This window comes from Wyeomyia smithii, chromosome 3 (genome assembly GCF_029784165.1).
Source record: "Wyeomyia smithii strain HCP4-BCI-WySm-NY-G18 chromosome 3, ASM2978416v1, whole genome shotgun sequence".
Lineage (NCBI taxonomy): Eukaryota > Metazoa > Arthropoda > Insecta > Diptera > Culicidae > Wyeomyia > Wyeomyia smithii.
Window position 1 is genome coordinate 65,838,098 of NC_073696.1, and position 27,287 is coordinate 65,865,384.

The 27,287-nt window shown below is 38.6% G+C and overlaps 2 protein-coding genes across 3 annotated transcripts in view; both read left to right on the forward strand.

Moving 5' to 3' along the window:
- The window catches only part of LOC129727437 (NADH dehydrogenase [ubiquinone] 1 alpha subcomplex subunit 13), a 510,282-nt gene that overhangs the window by 312,152 nt on the left and 170,843 nt on the right, over positions 1-27,287 (forward strand). The gene's annotated exons all lie outside the window — the stretch shown is intronic.
- LOC129727430 (golgin subfamily A member 6-like protein 25) lies at positions 3,016-15,367 on the forward strand. Its single transcript, XM_055685265.1, has 2 exons — positions 3,016-3,163; positions 12,537-15,367. The coding sequence occupies exons 1-2, from the start codon at positions 3,125-3,127 to the stop codon at positions 13,428-13,430; spliced, it is 933 nt and encodes a 310-aa protein (XP_055541240.1). The 5' UTR covers positions 3,016-3,124; the 3' UTR covers positions 13,431-15,367.

Consider the following 27,287-nt stretch of genomic DNA (forward strand, 5'->3'; position numbering starts at 1 on the left):
TTGAATAATTTTTGCATGGGATTTTCCAAGATCATCCAAATGTTGTTGACGTTGGAAAATCCCATGCAAAAATTATTCATAATTGTTGTTGATTTCATTCAATTTTATGTCGATATATCTTTCTGTATTTCTCCCAGATGGTCACGGGGTACGATGCTGGCCTAACAAGCCAGTCGTCGTAGGTTCGAGTCTCGGCTCGGGAGAGACGTAGCGCTAGCCCCGCAATTGTCCTGTAGACTAAACAGTTGGTTGAATGTTTAACAAACAGAAGGTCGAGTTCCGAATCGGAATGTAGCCCCAAGGCTTATATCTTTCTGTATCTGCTGGTACAAAATCTCGAATGGGTCTGAGCATCTTTTCTCCGCTTTCAATTATATCGTCAATAACATGGGGTTTGTACTGAACAACATTATTGAACAACATTATTGAAATACAGTATAAACGTTTTTCTTGAAACGAAAAGCTCGGTCCGATAGTTTGTCTGGTGGCGGCAGTCAACTAAAATTAGTTCATTGAAATTAAACGATATTTCATTCTATATTTCCAAAGCATGTACCTGTTTCTGCTGGCACATTTCCAACACAATTAGAGGCCATCCACATTCCACGTGGACAGATTTTTGACGTTTTTGACCCCCCACCCCTCCCCTTCCGTGGACAACTGCCCATATAATTTCTAACAATTTTGTATGGACCTCCCCTCGAAGCTGTCTACGTGGCTGTCTAGTAGTATCACCATAATAGGGGACTGCACAATTACTCATCACTTAGTCTTCTAAATTTTGGCAGGGAAATAACCAAATTTTCAATCATTTGGTATTTAATCACACTTCAGCACTGCAAGAATATGAAACCCGAACATTGGTATGACGTAGCACCCTTTCTTAGCAACGGTTGTGGTCACACATGATAGAAAAAATAATGTAGATGTAGAACACCCTATATAAACCATACTGGCACAGGACGCTGATACTCCCGGTTGCCATGGACGCTGAAGAAGGCTGATCGACGAGTGCTTGGAGTATTTGAGTGTAAAGTTCTGCGATCGATACTTGGTTGTAAGTTTTAGGATGAAGTGTGGCGCAGACGCATGAGTCATGAGTTGTATCAGGTATACAAACATGCACCTATAGATTTTGACTTTCAAAATAAAAATTGATTATCTCCAGAGGGAGATGTTTTGCACATACTATATTTGCTCTTCGCTATTTATATTTTTGTTCATCGCGTCTTGGAGAGAACGGTAAGCATTAATTGAAAACAATAAATTTTTTATTCAATTCAACCTTGGTCAAAGTTTTAACTATTGTAGCAAATCAGCAGAAATTGCATAGATAATACACCACAAAAACGAAAAAAATGCTCTCGAGCTCAAACTGGAAAAAATGAAAGATTATAGTTTTTCAACCCCTCAACCCCTTGTAGATTTTGTGTCACTAGCTGCCTGCAGTTTTCCGGTATGCAACCGGGAAAGCGACGAACCCGACGAGCAGTTACTCTGCGGGTAATGAATTTTCGATTCGCGATAGGTTTTACGATAATTTTTGGGTTTGATGGATGATTTTTTAAGTGTTTGATATCCAAACTTTACTTTAAAACATTTTAGCAATATGCATTTACAAATATATGGCGAAAGCGATGGCATGATGTTCGAAACAATGCTTACCATACTGACTCAAAATTAACTTCTCGGGAAAATTTCGCTACCTGTGCGCTACCTTGTCGTGTCGGTTCCCTCTAGAAGGCACGCAATGTTGCAGCTGATGTTCACGCGACCAAATAAGCGATGGTTCAGCCGAAAAGTTTGCATGTTTTGGGCTGTTCGAATGCAATCAATCGGTAAAATTTCACCTCTATCTTTCTTCTACATACGAGTTTGCAGTGTTGTGCAATAACCTAAGAGCCAAACGAAAGTGCTCTCGGTTTCTCAATTTACATGAAGCACTGTGCTTGCTTTTTGTCTGCTAATATAGTAACAACTTTTGTGATGCATATTTTTGGCAGGGCAATGTGTGCTAATTTTTTTCACTTCTTGTGTTATATCTTCCCAATCATCAAGAGACCGGTATGATGATCACTCTGGTTTCGAAATTCTCAAACACACAGGGTCATACTGGATACTACATATCATATCACTGACTTTACAAGACATTCTGAACAATTTTACTATTCAGGTTTCTGTCAGTTATCTCCTTAAGGATTTCGATGCTGTTGCCGTGGATGAAGGCTAATGGTAATCAGTTAATAAACACGTGCTTTTTTGGTAATCGCAAGCTGCTCAATCATGCTGTCTGATTACCTCGGAGAGAGGGCCGGTTGTTTACAATGTCGAACTAGAACTGGACTGACGGAATAACATTGCAGCATGCTTTTTACACTCTTGTTCGGTGTCGGCTATTTTGAAAAATTACTATGCTCAAACCGACAGTCAGTGAGCAGCCCGGTCGTCAATCAATGCCTCGTGTTCCAGCAACAACCAGCCGGCATGACTGGCAGTTTTTCACCCGTGAGTGTCTCTTAGTAGTTAGCAAGAGTGCGTGGTACCGGGGCGATGAATTTCGGATCCTTCTACTACGCTTACTTACTGCCCCGCTCGGGGTGGGGACTTTCGTTTTCGTTTCATTCATTTAACTCGTTTTACTATACATGCAAGAAGGTACCCAGCAAGTTGCACGTAGTACTCTTGTTTTCATTCATGACCGGTTTGTTCCAACTGCGGATCAGTTGCGATAATTTTCTCAGGGTCTAGGAGCAGTGAGCGTACTGTGCGCGCGAATTTGTTGTATGCTGCCGGTATGCTGGAAGGCGGGCGCGTGTTTAGGCTCTCGTCTAGAATGACTTTCGTTTCGTGGATTAGAGGTGAACCTACCGTGCAGTGAGCTGCCGAGTGGCTGAGTTTCTTGGACGGGTTTGCATTCATGCTGTTTGCGCGGTTGTGTTTTGGTTTGAGTATTCTGCGCTGCCCTGCTGAGCCACCACAAATAGCCTGGCGAAAGAGCTTACGCGTGGAGAGAAAAAAAAGTTACCTTTGGTATAAAACGGTTGATCTTCTTCAATTTATTAACAGTACCAAGACCAGCGTGGTCAAGAAGTGTAGTGTTTGCTTTAGTTTAAGCCTAAAACTGATGCGTCGACCATCTAGGATGAGGTCGTTAGCGCTGTTGGTTAGTGTCCTTTTATCTATTTAATCTTTATGTGAAAGAGTTTTGTGATCCTATGACACAGGATAGCGGAAAATGTGAATAACATACAATGGACTGATTACTAACGTGAATGATTAGTGAATATTTTATCTTCACCTGAGTGATTCTGATAATCTCTATGTGCTGTACGAGTACCGATGAAAATTGTAATAAATATAAAAATAAACTGTGATCGCCACGCAGCATCCATTAAAGTGTCTTGATGTTATACCAATTATGGACTTTCGAGTGACTTAGTTAATTAACTGATTGTCGCTGAACGTCGAACTTCATTAATGGTGCTCAATACCAAAGTTGCTGAAAAGGCAATTGCGATCATGACATTCCTGGCCTTTTGAAATAATGCGAGACAAACTGCTGTACAAGCTGTGAACAGTTCCGATGTGATTTGATTGATCGAAACTAACAAAAATATTTCTATGTGACTAATGATTTACGACAGTCGAAAAAAGTGCATTGGTTTTGAACACAGCAAAAAAGTTTTAATATTTTCAATAACCTATAATCAAATAAGGTGGAATGTTTCTACATAATAGAATAAGAAAGAATTGTTTCTATATAATCTATACTACATGTTAAATGCTACAGATGCGGTGCTGAGCAGTACTGTGTGTTTTTTCGTTTGTTTACTGGATGATATAATTAGTAATAAGATCAGTTTTAAAAATTTTTAGTTGACAAGCTTTTAATGCAGAAGTTAATAACAAACACGATTAAAACAATAATAATGTTCAGCTGCGATTGTTTTTTTTTAAAAGACCAACGTTTCAGAATAGTCCAAGCTTGAAAAATATTGAACGTTTTATAGAGCAAAATCTATTAAAGAAAATCCATAGTAGTTGATTAATTGATACAACTTCTTCGGATACTTTAACTCTTTTTGACGAAAGTATTTTGGATGTTAGAAAAACTGAAACTCCTACAATTTGAGTTTCAAAGTTTCAGTATTGGATATGATACAGAGTAAGTGTAACAAAATTATATAGCATTCTAACTGAACTTAATTCGAACAGCTGTTCAGTTTAAATTATCAATAGTTTATTTTCATTTCAATTATCATAAAAATTGTTTATCGTAGAATCGCTTGAATGATAATGAATTGCTGTCTACCATATCGGATATTCACGGCTTTAAATTGAAAGTGAAACTTGACAGCTTTACGATTTTACGAATTCGAAATGCTAACCAGTTTGTAGGATGCATCTGGCTACTGCCTGTATTTATCGGTCTATAAAATTACCATTTCATTGGTCTGGGCTTATAAGTTGAATCCTGATTGGCACTTGTCTGTCGTTTGCCTCATCGGGAAAGGCAATGTTGACAAATGATAATTCGTTCTGGTGTGTTTTTTGCTAAGTTATTTTTTTAGATTGACAGCCAGAAACTTGTTCCACTAAAAATGAATATCATATTTTGACGCCAAAAATACAAAAGGAGTAAAAAAAATAATACAAGAATAGTTTTCCACCAAACCCACCTATTTCTCGTGAATCGGCGAATTTACAATTTGCTGCAATTCGTTCTTGAATTTTTTTTTGTATTTTTATTACCGAACATTTTTTAGATGAGATTTTCAGATATAAGTTAATTCAACTGAGCAACATGTACCGTGAAACCTCTTACCGTGATTTCATAATAATTCGTTCTGGTGCTATTATTTGATTGCCTCAAACACTTCCAAGATATTGTTCAATAACTTGATTTCTTTCTCCTAAAAATGAATTTTGACAAAAAAAACTTTTGGAGACGATAAATAGTTTAACGTTTAAAACACGTTGTTGATAGGCGAATTTCGAAAAGTCCACTTTTTTTCAAACATTGTATTAATATGTTTTTACGTAGGGATAACTCAAGCTCAGAGAAAAATCACATTGTTCTGTTTGGGTGAAATATTTGCGTGAGCACGTTAACAGAATTTTTTTCTACACTTATTTCAAAAATATGATCGATGGTCCTAGAGTTAACACCTTCACTCTTTCCCACTTTAATTTTGGTACAATGGTCTTGGTAAAAAGGAATTCAATGCTAAATTTGCTCGATTTTATTCGCTTGATTGAACATTTTCAATAAAGATCATTTGCAATCATTTTGCCTCAAAACATCTCCGACCCTGACACTGCAATAATAATACTGTCAACGCAAATATAATTGGACAATAAAAAAATAGAAGCTGCAGTAGAAGGTCACCCACTGGGGAATAATTTAATTTATAGCATCTTAAAGAGCTAAGCACTATAATGTATATAGTATACCACAGTGGTGATACTTTCAAAATGACGAGAATCAAGGATATAACCTGGTAATCTTATGCGAAGTCGCTGTTTTGTGTCCCCTTTTCAACAAAATGATTTTCGACTAAGCGCGATGTGTCTGAGGTTTTTATAACACCAGATCAAATTGACCCGAGCTATTATTTCTACTTTCAACACAGCTGAAAGATAACCAAAATTATCTTTTCGTTCAGAGCCAACCGAATGATATTGACTAAGGATGAAGGTAACTTTGAAAGAAAAAGTATTGTTACGTCTAACATAACCAGAGCTTTTATAGCATTTTCTGAAAATCGCATGCAAAAATGGACTGGCAAATTGTATACATGCAATGCATTCCACTTTTTCAAACTCAATAAAAGCTGCAGCATATACGAACACGCGCAGCATACAGACAATCACACAAGTTGTGGGAATTCCCATAATGTTTAGCAGGTTCCGGCGTCAAAACTAAACTCGATCGTTATTGCGCCATCAAATTGAGTTATCTAAGCAAATAAATTCAATTCATTTTGTACACACGCAACCGAAGAATTTAGTGTAACGTTTGCTGTGTGTGGTGTCCATTAGTTTATGGTTTTTAGCTTGTTCAGAAACAGACCGGACAGAGTACTGAAAACCATATCTAGGCTATCAAGGTTTTCATAAGCTCTTGAGTGAGACGTTTCAACCTCTGTAACGCGCCTCTGTCCCATCGGGCGCGCGGAAGTACCTGCAATCAAATCAATCAGTGCGAAGAATATAGCGACGACCTTGACATTGATGTGTCGAAACCATCACTGTGTGTCAATTCAGCAGTAGGTCGGTAGAGCACCGATCAGCTCCGATCTGGAAGTGCCATTGATTCCCGCCTTCAACGGCGGCACGAGCTCGTACTCATCCTCATAAATTTCACTGTGTGAACAGCTTACGGATCGAAGGCCCCATAACTACTTCAACTTCAAGGTGGCAACTGGCGATCGCAGACGCTATTCAAACAAACGACCAAACATAGAGCCGATGATGCACCGCCAACCAAAGTAAAATGCGTACAATATGTTAGATGCAAGAAGAAGAAGATGTCTAAAGCGCCAACCGACTGTTAGCATTAAATGTTTACCGGGGGCGCCTCTCCGACCGGGTAGGCTTGTCCCCATGTCGATAACAACAATGTTCAGAGATGTTCACTCCCAAGCTCTGCTTTCATCCGCAACCACCCGTGCTTTATGGTGCGGATGATGATCGTGATGATTAGCTGGAACGTGCTGCTTCAGCTAATTTACGACTCATGGGCAGTCATAAGTTCGGAAAATATGGGATCCGATTCCGGGGCCCGGTTTGTATGCAAATGGAAGAAAGATATGTTCGCACGTGGCGTATGTGTAAATGAGGATTTTTTTCTTCCTTCTCTGTGACTATTTTAACTCATAAAAGACGCTCGATGGTGGTGCAGTAAGCGTGTGATTATGCTAATCCGATTTGGTCTGGACGGCAGACGAGCGAGTCAATAAAATAACTATCAACAGTTTAAACTTTTGCACAGTTTTTGGCGATATCTGGCGCCGAGAAATATTTTTGGATTGATTTATAATGTTAATAGATAGTAGAAAAGCTACCAAGATTCTGGCTTATAGGACTTGAGCCTATGCGGCTTTGGGAATGAAAATTGTGTAATGAACTTCAATCATTGTGTGAACTGTTCTTTTCAAATATTGTCGTTCGGATAATATTGCTCGATGAAAGCAATAAAAAAGTCGTCCAAAAGCTCAAAATAGGCGCCTTCAACTGGTTTTTTGATCATTCCTGTGAATTTCGATGCCTCTCGTGTAAATAAAAGTGCGTCAAAAGACCGTAAAGTAATTGTTCGCCGGGTTCGTCGCTTCTACGTTGTCTTATTAGAAATTCAAGTCTCTGGAAAAGTAATCTTCACTAAAATTCACAGGAATGATTAAAAAGTTATAATCTTGCATTTTTTTCAGTTTGATACTGGTTGAAATATTTTTCAAAATAAAACGGCAAACATGACGATATAGGGTATCTGCCGGGGCCGGATTTGGGCGCTGGGGGGCCCGGGGCGAATTTTTTTGTGAGGCTCTCTTTTATTTTAAACATTTAGAGGCAACATTCTGGAAGGTGACGAGCAAAAAAAGGTCGCCCCAGAACTAGGGGGGGCCCTTGAATCTGGAGGCCCGGGGCATTTGTCCTCTTTGCTCCCCCCCCCCTCAAATCTGGGCCTGGTATCGGCTCTATTATCGTCAGGTTTTACCTATTATCGTCAGGAGCAGCGATGCCAACCTTTTTTTATAAAAAGCTGGAAGAATTCAAAATAAAAAAACTGGAGAAAACTGGATATATATATTTGAAGCTTCTACATAAATTTATTTGATTTTCGGTTCAAAAATGCTGCACCGTATTATTGCATGTAACCAAAAAGGCTGAAAGAAAATTGTTTACATGTGGAGATTATAGTCACTGGCTTACTTGAAATTAAGTAGATTTCGAATAAAATCTTACAACCGAGGCGCATGAATGCACAAAATACTGAAAAGACCATACATGTAATGGGAATGAGTTCGAAAAATGTGTTGATGAACAGAAAACTGGATAAAACTGGAACAATTTTCAAAAAACTGGAAATGTTCAACCGTCAGCTGTTTCGCTGACGATCTTCAAAAAAACTGGAGATATCCAGTAAAAACTGGAGGGTTGGCAACGCTGGTCAGGAGGGTAAATGATGTCCATGTAGAGTACCTCTCTGCAAAATATTTGTTCTCTATGACTTCATTAAGGGGCCATCCACGTTCCACGTGGACAGATTTTAAACGAAGTTGGGAATCCCTCCACTAAATATTGCAACACTCAGTTTGAATATTGCAGCACCCCTAAAAGTTGAATGTCGAAACGCATATAAAAATTGCCTCCATCGCTCCATAATGTTTCACGCAAATTAAATGATATTTCGGATAATTTTCAAACAAAATCGTGATTTACGCCAGTTTCGTGTTTACGTGACGTGAAAAATTCAGAATTGTTTACTGTGTAGAAGGGACATACTCTAAGTTCTGGTGATTCCGACTACCTAGAGATGAGGTATTTAGTAAAGTTGTTTAGGAACAGTGTTGTTCTTGTTAGTCTCGCTCAAAAACAGCATGCAACACCTCAAGTGAGATTCCGTTGCTACCGATATTAAACACTATTCCCCATTCAAGCTATTTCTCTTTGTTTCGCTTTCTTTCTTGCTCGCATTTGCTCCTGAGATCATATGCACACACTCGCGCCTACTCTTCTACTCGCGCGTACTTCCCTACTCACGAGCACGACCGAAGACAATAGTTTCAAAATGGTTGCATAGGGACAAAAATATATTTCAAATAGGGTATAGGACTACTGCGGCAGCGGTTTGCTTCTGCTGGTTTTCATTAGTCTGCTGTAGAAAACTCACCAAAGCAGTCCGATACCCTACACGTTCCAGCATGCGACACATTCCAGATTCTTTGCCCCACTGTCGACTGTCAGTGCACAAAGTAAAACCGGGTAGATGAAGAAGGCACTTCCGTTTTCGAGCACATTTTTTCAAGCACTCCTCCTAGTCGACTAATTTCAACCGAGTACTCCTATTCACAAGCAGGAACTCGCGTACTCTTTTACATTCGCTTTAGCAAGACAAAAGGTTTTTGCGTGCCGGTGCGCCATAGCTGTTGCTCCGGCGAGTGTATGAAGAATAAAAAGTATCTCGAAAGCGTATGTGCAAAAGGAGGTTTTGCTTCTCGCTCGCTTGAGGAAGTCAAGGGATTGTGGTCGGTGAACAGTATGGTACGAGTTTTAACCGCATTGCGGCGCTAGTGTGTAGTAGTATAAGAATTTTGAACTTAATTTTATCTCGTGGATCCGACTACTTAGAAAGCTGTGATCTTCAGGAAACTTGTTTAGAAAGTAATGGACTTTTGGTGCTACTGTGCGTTTGATTTTAAGTGCAATGTACTAAATTTATTTCGATATCCCCAATTACTTAGAAAGTTTCAGTATTTAGCAACTCAACAATTAAAACTTCTGTGGTGAAATTATGCAATTTGAATTTTATTTTAAATTATTCAATGATTTACAATTGCTGTGTTCTTTCTGAAGACGCGCTTTTCTCTGCTTTTATGTTGAACATAATGATTTGTGTGAACTTTTTATATAAAATTATTAATATCATTTTCAATATAAGGGATAGCAAAAGGATGTGCTATAATTTTCTCGAAGACATTGGCTGTCTCAAATAGACAAAGCAAAACCTTGGTGCTACATTTCCATTTTGAAAGCACAAAATCAGCAGAATCACGGAATAAATTAATGTCAAAACATGAGAAATCGCGTGCACACATACCTTCTGAACAAATTTGTTGAAAACCGCAACTTTCCAGTAAGTCGTAACCGTGAGATAAGCTGAGATCAACATATGAAAAACCGCACTCACGCTAGCACCACATAGCGGCAGAATTCTGCATTAAACTGTCCACAAACCAAAGGCCCTTGACCTTCTGACCAAGTTTGCTGAAAACCACAACCTTCTAGGTCGTCGGAAACACGACACATCTTGATTGCCAAACCACTAAGCTTGGATAATGCTTTAGACAAAAAAAAAAAACGAAGCTCTCTTTCGTCCATTACTTTGGCCTGTATTCCACTACCTTCCTTGCGAATTATTTTTGAGGTTTGCAGGACATTATACACAATTAAAATCGGAAGACATTCGCTTTGCAAATGGTCAAAATGCACTTGCGCAATGCTTCTTGCTTCAACGGCTTTGTGAACAAAACTGAGCATGCATAAGCAAAGCAAAAAATACTGGCATAAAGAGGAGAGAGAGAGTTCACATATACAGGGTGGTTGGCTTCTTGTTGGGAGTATCTATTTCAAGGGCTGATAGAGGGTCACATTCGATGAAAAAACTTCTACGCATATGCTCTAAACTTAATCAGCTTTTGTTTCTTGAATTAAGAAACTCTTGAATTAAGAACTCAAAAACTTGAAGTGGCTCTAACCTTATTATTTTAGAAGCGAAAACGCTTAAAAGTAGTGCAGTTTTCAACGTATTTTGACGTTTTCACACAAACAACGTGGTTAATTTTATTGTTTTCTCAGCTCAAATTAAACTTTTTACACCGTTCTACAGTTCGTTCTTAGTTATTATTTCTCCTACTGCTTTGGTTTTCGAAAAATTAAAATTTGATGCTGCAGAACTTGTGGTTCGATTGCCAGTTTTATACTGATGCAAGTTCTCCACCAACATGCTACATCAAAATTGTAACTTCGTACAACTTTTGAACATTTTTACTTCCAAAATTGCATTTTTACTTTGATTCAGACATGTAAAAGCTGCATCTAGTAAAATTACAGTCACTTTAAGGAATAGTAGGAGAACTGCTCCATTATTCATCTCAGCCCATATATTCATCTCATACAACATGAAAACACAATTGAAAACAGAAAAAAACGCATATTTTCTTCTTAAATCAATCTGCTAATCCATGGAATGGATTCTTCTTAGTTCACTTTAGATTCCTCATAAAGTATAATCCTCAAAAACTAACTTGAAAGCACTAAATTTGATATTTTTGCCGGGCATCTGCACTCGAAAACTCATTTAATTCAATCACCTACCTCAAAAAACAAAATCCGTGCATTGTTCTATACGGCTACAACGGGACTCGTTCAGCAGCCAACCAAAGTTTTTTTCATCACTAGCGGACCACTTTTTATTTTAATCACCAAACAAAATCACTCACTATATTAAGAATACTTTAATCTTTGAAATGTTCACCTCAAATTTCCAAAAATCAAGCTTGAATTAGCAGAAATATATGAGATGAATTTCTACAATTCCTAAATTTCAACTGTATGTATTTTCATCTGTTTTCACTGCGTTTGAGAAAATTTAATGTTGCCAAATCAATTTCTGTTATTACGAAAAAATCATACTGAAAATGTGGAATTATTCCGATATAATTGACATAAATCTATAGCACTGTAGTGGTTACCTAGGTTACCAATTTTGCACGTAAACAACTGCAGCGGATACCTAGGTAACCTACTACGACGGGCTGCGGCTACGTTCATTCATAATAATGTGATTCATTCAAGATTAACAGTGTGATGAATATGGGGGCGTCGTATAATACGCTCACAAAAACAAACAGGAATACAAAGAAACAAATACGATTTTTCTTCCCGCGCCTACTTTTTGATCAACCTGTTCACATTTGTTACGTTTTTTGTCATAAAAATGCACTCATGATAAGCTTTATTGGAATTTTAGTACGCTACTAAGATAACGTTGAAAATTTCACTATATTTGAGTAACTTTTTATCACAACCAAAACAGTGGATTTTATGCAAATTTTAAAAAATTAAGATTGACGATGTTCGAGACTAACCTCTGCATCTGCAGAACTAACCTCTGCATCAGCAATTCATTGGACCGGAACCGTTTTTGGGTACTTCCACATCCGCCATTAAAGGCGAACTAAGTACATGGAAAAAGCTAAAGATAGCATCTCAATGGCAACATGCGCAGGGTTGCAGGCAAGCTAAACAGTTTATCTACCCTAACCCTACGGTTACCAAACGGCTACTTAGTTTAACTCGTAGTGAACTACGCATCATCACGGGACTTCTCACTGGACACTGTCCTGCTCTTTATCATTTAAAGAAAATCGGCAAAGTCCTAACCGACTATTGTCGCTTTTGCAACGCTGAACCTGAGAGCTCAGCGCATTTGCTCTGCTTTTGCGGGGCTCTTGCTTCATCGAGGTTTAACTTCTTTGGAAGTTACCTCTCAACTCCATACCAGGTATGGAGCACCAATCCCAAAACGGTCACAGGTTTCATCAACCATGTAGTTCCGGATTGGGGCACAGGCTTACAACCAACTAGCTCAACTCCATCAATGAGTTCGAGCATCTTGTAATCTGGGTAAAGTAATCGGGACCAGCCATAAAAGACAAACATTCCTGTCGCAGTGACGCTTTCTACCCAATGCCCTTCAGGCATACAAAAAAAAAACCTCTGCATCTTTGTTTTCTCTCGATTCTCTCCCACAGGTAATACTTGGCTGCCTGTGTGCCCCGCTGGCTCTAGCGGATGAACCGGTCGCAGTTCGCCAGAAGCGCAGCCCAACTCCGTTCTTCTTCAACAAAGGTCACGACGATCACCACCATCACCCGGAGCCCAAGTGCGTCTGGGAGAAGAAACTCGGCTGGAAGGAGGACTGGAAGAAGGTCTGGGAAACGAAAAAGATCGAAGTGTGGAAGTCCGAATGGAAGAAGCAGCAGATTCCGGTGTGGAAGAAGGTAGAAGTGCCAATCTGGCGGGAGGTTAAGGTACCCGACTGGAAGATCGTGAAGACACCGTACTGGAAGGAGACCGAAATTCCGGCCTGGAAGGAAGTTCAGGTGCCTGACTGGAAGAAGGTGACGAAACCGGTGTGGAAGGAAGTTCAGGTTCCAGTCTGGAAAGAAGTCCAAGTCCCCGAATGGAAACAGATCTGGGTGCCGGATACGGTGAAGGTTGGCATTCCTGGCGAGAAGTTCCTGGGCAAGGATGAGCACGGTTGGGAGTACACAAGCCACGATCTGTGGAAGAAAAAGATGGTCTGGAAGCCACTATGGAAGAAGGTGTGGAAAACAGTGAAGAAAGAGGAGTGGAAAACAGAGAAAAAGCTAGAATGGAAGGATGAGTGGGTGCAGATATGGCGCACGGAAAAGCAACAGATCTGGGTGAAGAAGAAGGAAGAAGCATGGAAGGAAGACAAAATCGAAGTGTGGCGTGTAGAGAAAAAGCAAGAGTGGGCTACAGAAAAGAAGCTAGAGTGGAAGGAAGAGTGGAAAGAAATTAAGGTTCCAGCCTGGAAGGAAATTCAAGTACCCGCTTGGAAGAAGGTGTGGAAACCAGTTTGGGAGAAGATCTGCGTCCCAGTCAGCCACGGATGGCATTAGTCTCGTACCTTAGTGACTTAGGTTTTAAAATTAAATTAGTCCCGTATCTCATAGACTAGCCTCTACTTATATATGCCTCTCTACCTGAAGCCTAAACATTTCAGTTACGTAATACGCTAGTGCGTAAAACTATCTCTTTCTCATCAAATCTGTCAGAGTAAGTTTCCTTTAATGCACCCAAAGAAACATGGAAGGAGTATAGCAGCGAATGTCGAAAAAGCGAGAAGCAAATTATCGCTAATTTTATATTCATGTTATTTCCAGACGCCATAAAACATACACCTTAGTAGCACATCATCTTCGCAATTGCTCACCACCATTCTCCGTGTGGCGCTAAGTAATGCTTCCACCGCACTTCTCACAACTCTATGTAAATACCATCAGCTCCAATTAGCCTATTATCCCACACCACTTTTCAATACACAATGTATTCCACTGCTAACCAGCGCGTCCTGTACTGAAACAGTCGATGAAATAACGATTTCCTGTAAAAAAAAATACGCTCGACGAAAAACGGTTATAACCGTTCTCTTTAGTAAATTTCGGTAAAACGACACTCGGTTTCGTCACAATCGATCTCTTTCATGCAATTTACGCGCTCACCCAAACAGCAAACTGATTTTTATACTGCAGTTGTATTCCGTTCACTCAATAAGTGATAAATTTCCATCGAAGCACAAGAAGAAGAAAAAGTACTATCGTTACTCGACACAAAAAAGGGTAATTAAAGAAACCGTTCAAATCCGTCACTAGTTTGCTGAAGTTGAAAGGAAAATTGACCAGTTTCGAAACGCAAGCTAACCTACAATAACAGTCAACTGTCGTCATTCGGCTAGATTCGGCATAGCCAAAATAGTTCGGAGAGAGACCATCCCATGTCCACATTCACTAAAGAAAGGGGCACGTGAGAGATATTGCATTTGAATGGACGGTCAGTTAACAGAACAAATCGCAGCTCATTTCACTTCTATCAGATATTTTCAAATCCATTTTCAATTACAATGAAATCAGCAGTCCATTTAGGATTTTACAGCTTTTTAACATACTATTTCACGAAACAATATCGATGCTCTAGTGCACCGCTGAACCGCTTCCCATGACATTTTTTCCTTGAGGCGGTACCTCTTGTAACCTCTTGTAAGACCGTCCAAACTACATACCTAGGATCGTACATAGGAAAAACCCAGCTCAGAAGTGGAAACTATCTGTAAACGATGAGATAATTCCGCGCAAAACGAGGAGCAGCTACCGAAAGCGATCCTTTGTGTTGTACATCTTTCCCTTTACTCTCTCGCTTAAGTCACTGACTGATACGGTTTTCTCGAATTGGATGCACAAAATAGTAAATACATGAAACCGAGTCCGGAAGCAGACGGCACTAGCGGAACAACTGCTCTCGGTTGGAAAAGTTGGCGTTTCGTTGGCGAGACCAGGGTAAAGGGGGAAAAGGGGGTTGGAAAAAGTTGATCCACGCTATCGCTTTGTACGCGGTGCGTCGAATTAGGAAAACTCAAAGGCCGCGCACAACCAGCGAGAAGCAGAAAAAAACTGTGCGTAAACGATCTTCCACTGCTAAGCAAGATCTAGTTAATAACACTCATACACACCGACCGCTCGGAGCAAAAAACGGCGATTGCGAAAGTGAAGTAACACTAATTTATGATTTATTTTTGTATATTTTCATACAAAAAGCAAATTATAAATAATGTATTTAACCACGATCGGAGAAACTTTCTGATGTAACTCTAATGAATTTTACACCTATCGATACTTTCTTATGTTTGGCAGTCCTTACCTCCAAAAGAATCGACTAAAATTTGTGAACGGAAGCTGTTAAATGAAATTGTGTATATATTAAACGTAACGAGTTAATTATTTTGTAAATAGACTTTCATGCCGAGAACCAGTCATACCAATAAAACCGATAAAAAAGTTAACCGTATCATGCCTAACGCCTGTACCGGACAAATGATGACCTTCCCGGGTGCTGGAAGTACATTTTTTTGCATTAGGAAATATGTATCATCCAGCGGTGGACGACTTTCAGCTTCCGTTTGGACCATAAAACCTTTCGGCAATGTAGGTTTACGGCTTCCAAACATGGTCCAGAAGGAAAAAAATACTGTTTCGTAATCAAGCCGCCACTATCGTCACACGATTCAAACAGCAGCAGTGACCATTTCCCGCCTAGCCAAGTTACGCAAAAATCAAGTCACATAATTATGCAGTTTCCCTACCCGTCCGACAGTCGGACAGATAAAACCTTTTTGTCGCTGTCCAGAAACAGAAGTCAGGTAACTCGATGTTTTGCGCTCACAGTTACTTATATGGTGGCGGCGGTAGCGGCAATGCCGCACTTACTATTGAACTGCACTGCTAGCCCCAAGAAATGGCAAAGTGCCACAGTAACGTAATATGTTTCCGCCAGCATCGGTAATCAACCTTCCCCTAGTGCTCACACTCAGTGTTTACGTATTTTAGCTCTGACCTCGTCGCATTTTCCTGCCCAGAGTAATCAAACTGTCGATTGTTTCGATTCATTTCCCAGCCTCTTAGTCGACGCGAATCTAAAGCTTCAAAAATCTGAATTTGAGAGCAAACCTACGATAGCATGGAAGGTAGCAGGAAAGAAAAATAGTAAACACTAAGAGGGTTAACTAATCAGGGATTGCGCGTTAAGATTGCGATCCGCGGTAGTCTGGTTCGGCTAGCGATGTGTGTGTCTGCATGTTGTTGACGATGTTGGCGCAATTCAAGTTTATGGCTGCGCTCTAGTCTTGGAAAGTACTTTTACTTTATTCCCACGCTGATCCATAAACTTGAAAAGAGCATAGCTGTTACGATCTCCGGCAGCCGTGATGAAAAGGGTGGCCACCGCGCGCCGCCGTCGCCCCAGTACGCGGAATGGTGTGACGCGTAACGAAAGAAATGAATTATTTTGCCGCCCGTTTCTCCTTCAATATAGGTAATAGTGAAAAACTGGAGGGTGGCGAATGTTTTTGTTCATTCTGATGTGCTGTAAATACGGCATGGATTAGACCTACTTTACAAGAGCTATACTGTACGAATTTTGTTGTTTTTATTAGGTTGGTTTCGGGCATTCGCGCTCTTGCGGAGAAGCTAACTGACTGAGCCTGAGAAGAATCAAAGATATGAGCAACAAAAATAGGTCGAGATTTTAACTTAGCGTAATGTTTCATAACATCAAGTTTATTGTTCAATGCAAAACGGTACCATTAAGTTAAATTATTTCAAACAGCATTTGTATATTTTTAGCGTCCGTTTACAATCTGTTTTTTGGACACGTAGTGTTTCGTGTAAATGAAAATTCTGCTTGAATCATGACACAGGCTAATATATTTTTGAAAGACAGTTTATGCAAAGTGTATGCTAAAATGCACAAGCCTTTTCGGACATTTTTTTAAAGTTCAAAACACTTCACTTTGTTCGTGGCAAATTTTTAGTTTGTTAAGTGAAATTTAATTTGAATTGGAGCTGCTTAAATTGGTCGGCATGTTATTGGATCGCCATACTTTAAACACTAGTTGCAATAACAATCATGTGTCTTACCGGTTTTTCTTACGTCGATTCCCATTTTGTAGTTATGAAAGGACTTATCTATAAAGTTAAAAATATTCAGGTAAAAGTAAAAATGAGCCGCAGCCTAATAATCAGGCAATGGAAAAAGTAGTCCTTAGAGCCAGATTTCTAAGAATCTCTGTTTTGGCTACTGTGGTCAAATTATGATAAAAGAGCACCTCCAAGAGACGTCTAAAATGTGACTGTGGTCGTTGGAGCTAAGTCGAGCCGAGATGAGTAAAACAATAGTTAAAGAAATGCACTTGGAAAACCATCGATGAAATTAACAAACTTAGCGTTGTTTAACAACACTCGCCACAACAAACAGTGTTTTTTCAAGTTTCTTGAAAATATACATAAAAACCTAAATTAACCTACCTAGCGGTCGGATTCAGCCTTTTTCATTAAAACTTATTATTTGTAAAAATAGATTTACATGATTACTTAAATCCAACAAAGGTATATTCACTCTTTGGGTTCTAAAATATTGATGTTGTAATTGAAGTATATAAGTGAATGTTCAAATAAGTCGTGTAATAATTGAGATAATTGACTTTCGTTGTTTTAACAACTTGATACATAACGGTTGCATAAGTTCGATTACAATCAAATGAAAAAGGAATGTATAGGGCAGCCAAACTTTGAAACCACGTGTTCAATCATAATGCATCAGTTAACTCTAAACAAGCCCGTTCATCTGATATCAATATTGTCCCAATCGGTTGTGTTGTTTCTTAGATAATGAAGTTTCGTGATTTTCACATTTCGATACATTACAGACAAAGTTACAGTCCGATTACAGCAAAATTGAATAGGGTGTTATGAGGCAGCCAGATCTTTCATTTGACACTAATTTTATGAGTGAGATTAAATAGTCTCCAGAACACGTTTCTGTCCATAACTTCTGAACCACATGTTCAATCTTCATAAATTCAAAACTTAAGGGCCCGTTCATTTGAAACCAATTTTGTTCAAATTGGTTGTGTAGCTTCTGAGATATTGATGTTTCGTGATTTTTACATTTTGATACATAATCTCTAAACTAGAAATCAGATTACAATAAAATTCAATAAGGTAATATAAGGCAACTAGACCTCTCATTTGCAATTGATTTCATTGAAATCGGTCCAGCCATCTGTGAGAAAATCGAGTGAGATTGGGAGAGCGTCACTTTCACACACACATACAGAAAATGCTCAGCTAGTCGAACTGAATCGAGTGATATACGACATTCGGCCCTTTCGAGCACTTTTATCCCTTTAGTTTTTGCAGTTATTGCTATACCTTTCTAGGAGAAAGGCAACAAGTGAACTGATAGAAATGGCTATTAACTTCAACTTCAATCCCGAGCAAGGTCATTAAGATAGTACAATATCAAATTTAAATGATGTTGAGGCCACATATTTTGATCGTAGCTGTAGTTTTAAACAGCTGCGGTTACGTTTCTTTCTATAACTTTCAAACCACATGTTTAAATATTATGAAATTCATTGTTTAAAGGTTTAAAAGCCCATTAATTTGAGTTCAACTATGTTCATAGCTTCTGAGATATAAGAGCGATTTGCACATTCTGACGCAGCACCAAAACTAAAAGTTTGATTACAATGAAATTCAATAGCAACCTGAGCGGCAAATTGACCCTTCATTTTACACGAAGATAGAAATAATCGGTCAGACCATCTCTGAGAGAAGTGAGTGCGAAAAAAAAGGTGCACTTACACACGTACACACCCATACTCACACACACATGTACACCTATACATGCCTTATATAGACCTTTTATTTAACACTAATTTTGTGAAAATCGGTTTAGCCATCTCTGAGAAAAATGAGTGAGTTTAAACAACCTCAGGATAACTTTTCTTTACATAACTTTTGAACCATATGTTCAATCATAACGAAATTTAAAAGTTAAGGGTTTTGGAGACAGCCCGATCATTTGCAACCAGTTTTATTGAAATCGGTTGTGTGGTTTCTGAGATATTGATGTTTCGTGATTTTTACATATTGATACATAACCTCTAAACTAAAAATCCAATGAAAATTGGATTACAATGAAATTCAATAGCAACCTATGACGCAACTAGACCTTTCATTTGCAATCAATTTTATGAAAATCGGTCCAGCCATCTCTGAGAAAAGTGAGTGAGAAAAAAAAGTTGCACACACACACACACATACACACATACATACAGAAAATGCTCAGTTCGTCGAAAGGGGTCGAGTGGTATATGACATTCGGCCATTGGGACCACTTTTATACCTTTGGTTTTTCCAGTGATTGCTATTCCTTTCTAGGAGAAAGGCAAAACATACTAGTGGGAGATGAAAAGTGGAAATCAAGATGTTTTAATTAAACTTCAATCAGTATCAAATTCGGAAACTCAAAATAAATTTAAAAATAAAATATAATTGTTATAGCTGAGACATCGGAAAAATATGTTTATATGATCATCATAGTAATGTTTTTATTTCCTGTGATCAATAGAAATCTTTTCAGACTTCCTGTAGAAATCATTTGAAGTTTGAAAAAAGTAATAGCTGATATTTATATTCTTTGACTCTCTATAAAATATAAGCGTAGGTGTTTTATTGTGTCTGTTGTTTGAAGGATTGTTTTTATTTTTCCAGATTCAATAAGATATGTATTTTAGCTAAGAAGTAGTGATTTGTACTTTAAGTTTTTTGTTTGGGAATTCTAGGTAAGTCAATGACGAAAAAAAAGTAGGCAGTTTTTTTTATTTCATTTCATCGGAAATCCGACTTAGCATTTGAATTTGGACATAATTTTTACTGTTTTTCGTTTTAAAAGTTTTTTTTTACATCCCTATGTAGCCGAAGCGACCCGTAAAGATAATATTTAGCAGAGAACCGGATAAAGACCGACAACTTCGAGGCAGACCTCGCACGCGCTGGATTTGTGCTATCGACGAGGATGCCAGAGCAGTGGATGTAATGGGAGACTGGAGAGGGGCAGCCCAAGACCAAGTTTTGTGGCGGCGTATTTTGGATTCGACATAGGATCTCAACGATCTGTGTCCATTAAAGTAAAATAAAGTAAATCGTTTTCCTGCTGAAACACGTACCGATTTCCAATGCCCGCTTTGAGGAGTGAAACATAGAGATTTTCACGCAAAATGTTGGAGTACGAGTCTGCCATCATGATCCCCTCGATTTTGCCCAGGTTATCCACTCCACGCCATGAAAAGCACCCCCCACACCATAACGTTGCCTTCTTCGTGTTTCATTATACCTCGAATGTGGCGCTCGTGCAGCTTTTTCCAACCGACCTCTTGGTAAGGTTGTATTTCATACGAGTCTATCACCTTGATCCTGTCAACGTACCTTTTTTGAAGAAAAATCCTGAAAAATCTGAACGTTACACTCGTGCGCCACCAGGTGAGCTTACTACCTACTAACTTATTTTCGTAAAAACCGGTTTTGTCTTTTCAAATGGGTGTTCACACTTGCTTATAGCGACACCAGCAGCAATTCTACTTACTAAGAGCAACTAGCCCACCAGTGGCTAAATTGAAGTTTCTAAAGCTAGTTTGGCAACTCCCACCATAACGCGGCAACCGCACCGGGCGTTGCTATGTTGGTTTGGGAAATAGCAATCCCCACCTCGGGTAGTAGCGAGTTATTAAATTTGGCAACGCGATAGCAACGAGCCGAATCGTTGCTATTTGATGAAATGTCAAACTGTTGTTTTTTTTTGTGCTCGATAGTGAATGTTCGTAATAATATTACGAAGATGATGAGTGTTTTGAATGCGGACTCAATTGGTCGGCCTCGGAAGACGAAGTGTTTTGTCTCGCTTGTTAAACACGTCGTAGGACGCAAGTGTCGGCGTGAACCACTACTCAATTTTATTTCCGATTCGCGTTGACGGTGTTGCTGATATTTGTTTGGTTTTTGCATGCGAAAAAGAAGGAAGGAAATATTTTTGCTTTTGTCATCACGCACATTTTGACAATTGCATATGAGAGATCACGTAGGTGCAAACAGCCTTCAAAATCTCTTTCAACGCGAATAACCCGAATTGAGCTGAAATTTTGCACAGGGTGTTTTTTCAGGCAGGTAAACATGTATAGGTTTTTTATTGAGATGACCATTTTGGTTGGCATTTTGGTCTGCAACCTAAACGATGCGGAAAGCTCAAATCCTCACAAGATTGGCCAATATTATTCAATAAACCTGGAAGGTTTGGGCAAATCTGCTCGGGAGTATTACCAACTATTTTCCCATTTACCGCTCCTTCACCGCTGTTTCAATCTTCAAAAACAACCTAAGATGCGTTCGAAAGCGGCGTTAGAAATGGTCATCGGTATAGACCGTTGTTAAAACGCTGGACGGCACCTTCCTCCGTATGGAGTTTTTTTTTTTGGGTATTTACTAGGCTTAGAGTCGCCCCGAATCTTTCCAAAAACCATTTTCTTAATCGCGTATAAGGAAATTTGTTTGCGAAATCACTTTCTTCATCACTAGAATCAATCAAATAATCGAAAACAATTTACGCGTTCTTTATTTAAGTTCTTTTTGGCGGCAAATTTTCAAATAATAATAGCAAACTGTGGCAAACAGCATGAAATACAGAATACAACTAATGACAGTTCGCCAGCTTTCAGTAGAATAGTCATTTAAGCCAACGTTGCGGGACGTGCCCAGTTTACGGAATTACTTTAAATAAACATAAAAGGATGAAAAAAATTTATGTATTTATGTGCAAAAGAATTATGTTATCGATAACTTGGGAGAACGGAATCAGAGTTAAAACAAAGTTATGTGAAATGGAGGGAACATTTAATGAAGTAGAAAGAACGTGCAAAAGTATTATGTTATCGATAACTTGGGAGAACGGAAACAAAGTTAAAACAAAGTTATGTGAAATGGAGGGAACATTTTATGAAGTAGAAAGAACGTAGATCATTCCGGAAACGATTGACTGACGGATAAGTTGGTTATTACTAGATCCGCAAAAAATATGCGAAATACATCACAAACAAACATTTTGCCAACGCTGGCTAGTGACGGTCTTCAGAAATTGGCAACTGCCGGTGTGAAAAAGAAATAGTGGAATTGGTAATCCCCATTAGCAACGACCGGTGCGAAAATCGGTTGCTATCCAAAATAGCAACGGCCAGCGTTGTGAAAATAGCAACTTAAATGGCAACTCACCGGTGCGCTTGCTCTAAGCAAAATTTCGAAATAACCGTTATTTTTCTGGTCGACGAAATCGTCATCGACGGGCACGTCTGTTTGTCTGTTCCTACACCATAACGTCACCTCATTCGTGCTTCGCCGTACCTTGGATGTGATGCTCCTACAGCTGTTCACTCGATTTGCACCGCACAAGAATCCACCTTTTGACGTAGGACTACGTCTTATCGCAGTATATCGAGATACATTCTGCGGAAACCAAAACCAAGGTGTAACGTTGGAATGAAAGATTTCAAATGGTACAACCACATGATGGATTACAATAATCAATATGTCGTTCGATTGATTAAATGATGGACAATTTTGTGATTCCTCAGTTATCATTATCATTTCATTGTTAAACGATGAAAATTTCATAAAAGTTTCAAGGTCGAATTTTTAGGAACAATGTACCAAACACATGCGAGCACGCCTGGCACAGACTTGAGTAGACACCAACTGCCTGCTGTGATATCCTGTATAGCAATGGCAAAAAAATTTGACAGAATCTCCCCGTCCCAATAGCTCAACTAATGTTCGCTTCCATGAGTCTAGACATCAAGTCTTGAAGGTGAAGCTTTTTCGTAGAATGTTATTAAAACTGATATCTTGAAGGAAAACTTGCTGGCACAGGCAACAGTACTGCACCGAGCAATTTAAATTTTCTGTGAATATACATTTTTGTTTGAAAACTGTAACTCTTTATCGTTATTTTTGCCACAAACTTGTACCTGCAGGAAAATTTTACTATGTGACATCTTTGCCGCTTGGTGATCGGAGAGTGAGCCATCGTTCACAAGACAAATAAATATTTTTATTTTCTACTAAATCGTACTCGATTTAGGTCTGTATAGAAGCTTGTCTGTTAGCGTATTGAAAAAAAATTGACTGTATTAGAATGAATGGTGTTCATCAATGTTAAAGAAAATATTTTTTCTTCTAATATAGAGTGCTGCAAATAAATAATCAAAATACAGACGATTTTGCCAAAGACGACACGGCAGAATTTTCCTGTTGCTAAGATTGAACCATGCCAAAAATGAACGGTTCTCTTTTCATGACTTTTTTTCATAGATATTTCCACCATTGAACTAGTTTTAGTTACAAGTCGTTTGAGGTGTCGCTTTATGAATTAAGGCTGACGACCTAGATACTTGATATTACTACCCGAGTAATTAGAGGCTTAGTATTGCTTAGATCATGATCATTATATTGCCGGCACATGTTCCGGTCATATTCCAGGAACCGTTGAGCTTAAATTGGTTGAAATAATCAAGAAAACTAAGAAATGTGATTAGACTTAATCGCTCGTTTTTGGCACATGTGTGCCAAAATCGAACCGTACCAAAAGTAAAACGAGCTCAAATCAAACATAGCCTCAAAGGGAAATATAAAACTATTGCAGTCCTACGCAGGGTTGATATTTGTTGACACTCTTGAGTGAAAGTGAAAAAAAGCATCCATAAACGTTATTTTTTTACAATCCTTTCAGAGTTCTCCCTTCTCGCTTTTTGCATGGAAGTGAACTGTCAAAACACCTCATCATATTTCATGCGATGTAAGCAACACAACAAAATCAGTTTATCAGTTAACGAAGATTGTCAAGGCATCGGTCAGTGTCAGTGAAAAAGTGTTTCGGAGAGGTTCATTTCGGTTGAGTGAACTGTTTGTTTTTCTTTTTCGCTTTGAAGTGAAGATTATTTGGTTGGATTTGTCGTCAAGTTTTATTCCGTAACCGTGAACGATGCGCACGATCTATTTCATCTGAGTATAACAGCACGTTACTAGGACGAAAATCTAGTGTATCTGAAAGAGTTCTGCGATCATTGGGAGTGAAATTGAAAACGGTTGGCTGTAATTTATGCGGTCTAAAAAGTCCGAATTCCACTACTCTGTCTGTAAAACCATTTTCCAGTTCTCCAGCTTTGTTTGCCGTGCTGTTGAATGGCCACTTCCTCACAGTCTGTCTTGAACCTCTTCCCTTCGATACGATGTCGAACAGTCCAATGAGGAACCGAAAGCAGAAGGATTTTCCTGGATTTGCCGGATAGCCTTTGGGTTTTTCTTCGTTTCTCGTACAATTCTCTAGTCAGCTCTGGCGTCAGTTTTAGTTTTCCTTCCTCTGCCTGGGTGATCTCTTACCGAGCCGAAAGTTTTCAGCTTCAGGAGACTTTTCCAACCAACTCCTTGCTGATGTTTTATCTTTCGTAACTGTCCGGAGCGATTCCTAATTTTCTCCGACTTTGCCAAGTACGAACACGTGTGCATACTCTGCAGAGCTGCGGTAGCTGTTTTTAAACGTCAAAATGCTCAAAACATAAACAATCGAGGAGTCGCACAATGAACACTTATCGAAAATATATTGATTTACGAAATGGACACTATATTTCCTCATTTTTTAGGAATGCAAACTGATTTTTTACTACTAGAAAAAACGTCTTATTTTTCCAGTGCCACTTGAACGAAACTTAAAAAAAACATAGAAAATATAATTTAAAAAAATAATTGCGATGTTTCTACTCTATGCTTTCCCTAAAGAAGGAGAGAATGAAAAAAACTTGGGTTCTCACTTTATGTTGCTCATCACTGGATAACCATTAATTGAAAATTCCCAATAATTCTCGTTTCAATACCAACCAAATGCTGCCCTAAAGCTCGAAATATTTGCCTTAGAGAGATTATAGCTTTTCAACTATTCCTGTGAATTCAGGTGCCCCTGGCCATTACCAAATCGCATAAGAGTGTCGCATAGCAATTAGGTGGTTTAGCTATATCAGTTTTTATATCATCTGAAGGAGCTGCATTTTCTGAGCAAAACGTGATTCTCAAATATTTTCTATCGTTGTCCTTCAATTTTTCAATCACGAATCAAAACAGTTCGAAATCGCTACAATGACAGTTCGCCCATGTACCAACTGTCATTGTAGCGATTTTTATTCTTCATTTAAAAATCGAAGGACAATGATATGAAATTTTAAAAATCACGTTTTGCTCAGAAAATTACACTCTTTTAGCAAACATATAAAAATCCGTAATCTGTGAATAGCAAAACAACCCAATTGCTCACCAGATTCGTCGCTTCAACGTTATGTTTACGAGAAAACTTATTAGTGTCTTTGAAAAAATGTTGGTGGCTGGGGGCATCAATCCACTGAAATGGCTAAAAACCTATACTCTTTCATTTTTTCTAGTTCCAGCTTTAGGGGAATGCGCTAGCCCCGCAATTGTCCTGTACAGTTGGCTGCGAAGTCTGTGTTTAATAAACAGAATGTAGCACCAAGACTTTCGTTAATACCGATGGATAGAATTTTATGATATGCGAGACGATTGGATTTTTTTTCAGTATGGACTTCCTTTCTGCGTCCAGACTCGTTGATCTATTGTGCGATCGAACGCTGATCCTCCCGGTGGCGCTCTGCGAACATGAATCGTGGACGTGAAAGAAAGCGAATTGGTGAGCGCTTGGGATCTTCGAGTGTCGAATACTGTGATCAAAACTCGGCGGCAATCTAGAAAATATCCACAACGCACGAGTCACGTGTTATACGAAATATAAAAATGCTGTAATTGTCATGCTAATAAGACACCGCAGGTTACAGTGGGCTGGCCACGTAGCGCGTGTGGGGGATGAGCGACCAACAAAGACAATATTCAGCAATTGTAACATCAGTTGTAACGCTGATAGAAAATTGCACCAAAATAATATCAAAACCCAACGAATTTTATGCTTGCAAATAAGGATACTTTCTAATTCACAGTAGACTATGGGGGTTTATGATGCACACTAATTCAATAGCTTCAAAAAACCTGATGTCTAGTTAAAAACATTGAAAAATAGGTTTTTATTAATATATAAACATTTTTTCATGAAGCTAGGCCTAAATGGTGTCTGCTGCGAGTTATACTTTGAAAACCTGAATTAGTAACGGATAGCAATTTGTACAAGGCTGACATGAAAATCAATCAGATTTTTTCCCTTATGAACAGCTGTACCTTTTTTTTGAAAATCGGTCACACCAATGAAAAATGAATTAATGGAAAGTATTTAACTAAATATTTTTTTGTACCCCTTGATTTGAATATCTATATTTTTTGGATCACTACTAATACTAGACTAATCTCCACCGATTTGTGAAATACGGTTCGCCATTAGAAGGGTGAAATTTATGATGGGTCCACCTTGCAATATTCAAGTTATGCTTTGCGGTTGTTTTCCGGCTGCTATTCAGTTCTCTCGAGGTCGAGGTACGAAACTTGATTCCGAAATTGGCAAAACAGGTGCTTACTCGAGGTTTGAATTATTCATTGAATTAAGAGAATAATACAGAATTTGCTCGTAACTTATAACTGATCTATCATCGACCGATGTATTGTTGTACTGATGCGCGGCAGAAATAATTAGTTGAGGTTCTGAACCCTGATCACAAGAAAGGTTGACATAGGTTAATGAGGTATTTTCCTTTTATTATTGCCATCATAACGCTAATAATGTTAGCTTTTATACTGTTTGTACTATTCATACTGAACCCTTAGTTTGGCCTCCGAAATGATACCGGAACCTAGATCTGCGTCAACGAGGAAAGACACAAACTAAAATCTGCAGCGAAAAAATAAAAATACAACTATGAAATGTTCACTTATTTATACCAATTCACATCACAATAGCTGATAATAGTAGGACTCAAATAGACTAGTTAATGGTCTCTTGTTGCTGAGCTTTTTATGCAATCCAGATTTAATATTTTGTTTTCATTTTCACATGAATATTGAATGAAAACTGACAGAAATAAGACTGAAGCTGGATTTACCAGCACCAACAAGTTGTCGAGATTTGGAGTTAAAACTCATTTCTACTCATCTATAGCTACAGCTTCGGTGAGATTTACTCAATAGCAAACGCCTTTTCTTATGCAAAACATGTGTACTTCAATCATAAAGCATGACTTTCCATAGGATGATTCACAGAGGTAAACAATGAAATGTGTATAATAAATAAACATAATTTTCAACTTTACTTCTTCTTTATGAGGATCATGTTTAACTTATTCGGAAAAATATCATTTGGGGAAAAATTCATTT

Bases quoted from the DNA above. Each gene is read 5' to 3' on its own strand.
- LOC129727430 (XM_055685265.1), top strand. From the start codon at position 3,125: ATGCGTCGACCATCTAGGATGAGGTCGTTAGCGCTGTTG. The intron at 3,164-12,536 runs GTTAGTGTCCTT...TCTCTCCCACAG, and splicing joins TGAGGTCGTTAGCGCTGTTG to GTAATACTTGGCTGCCTGTG.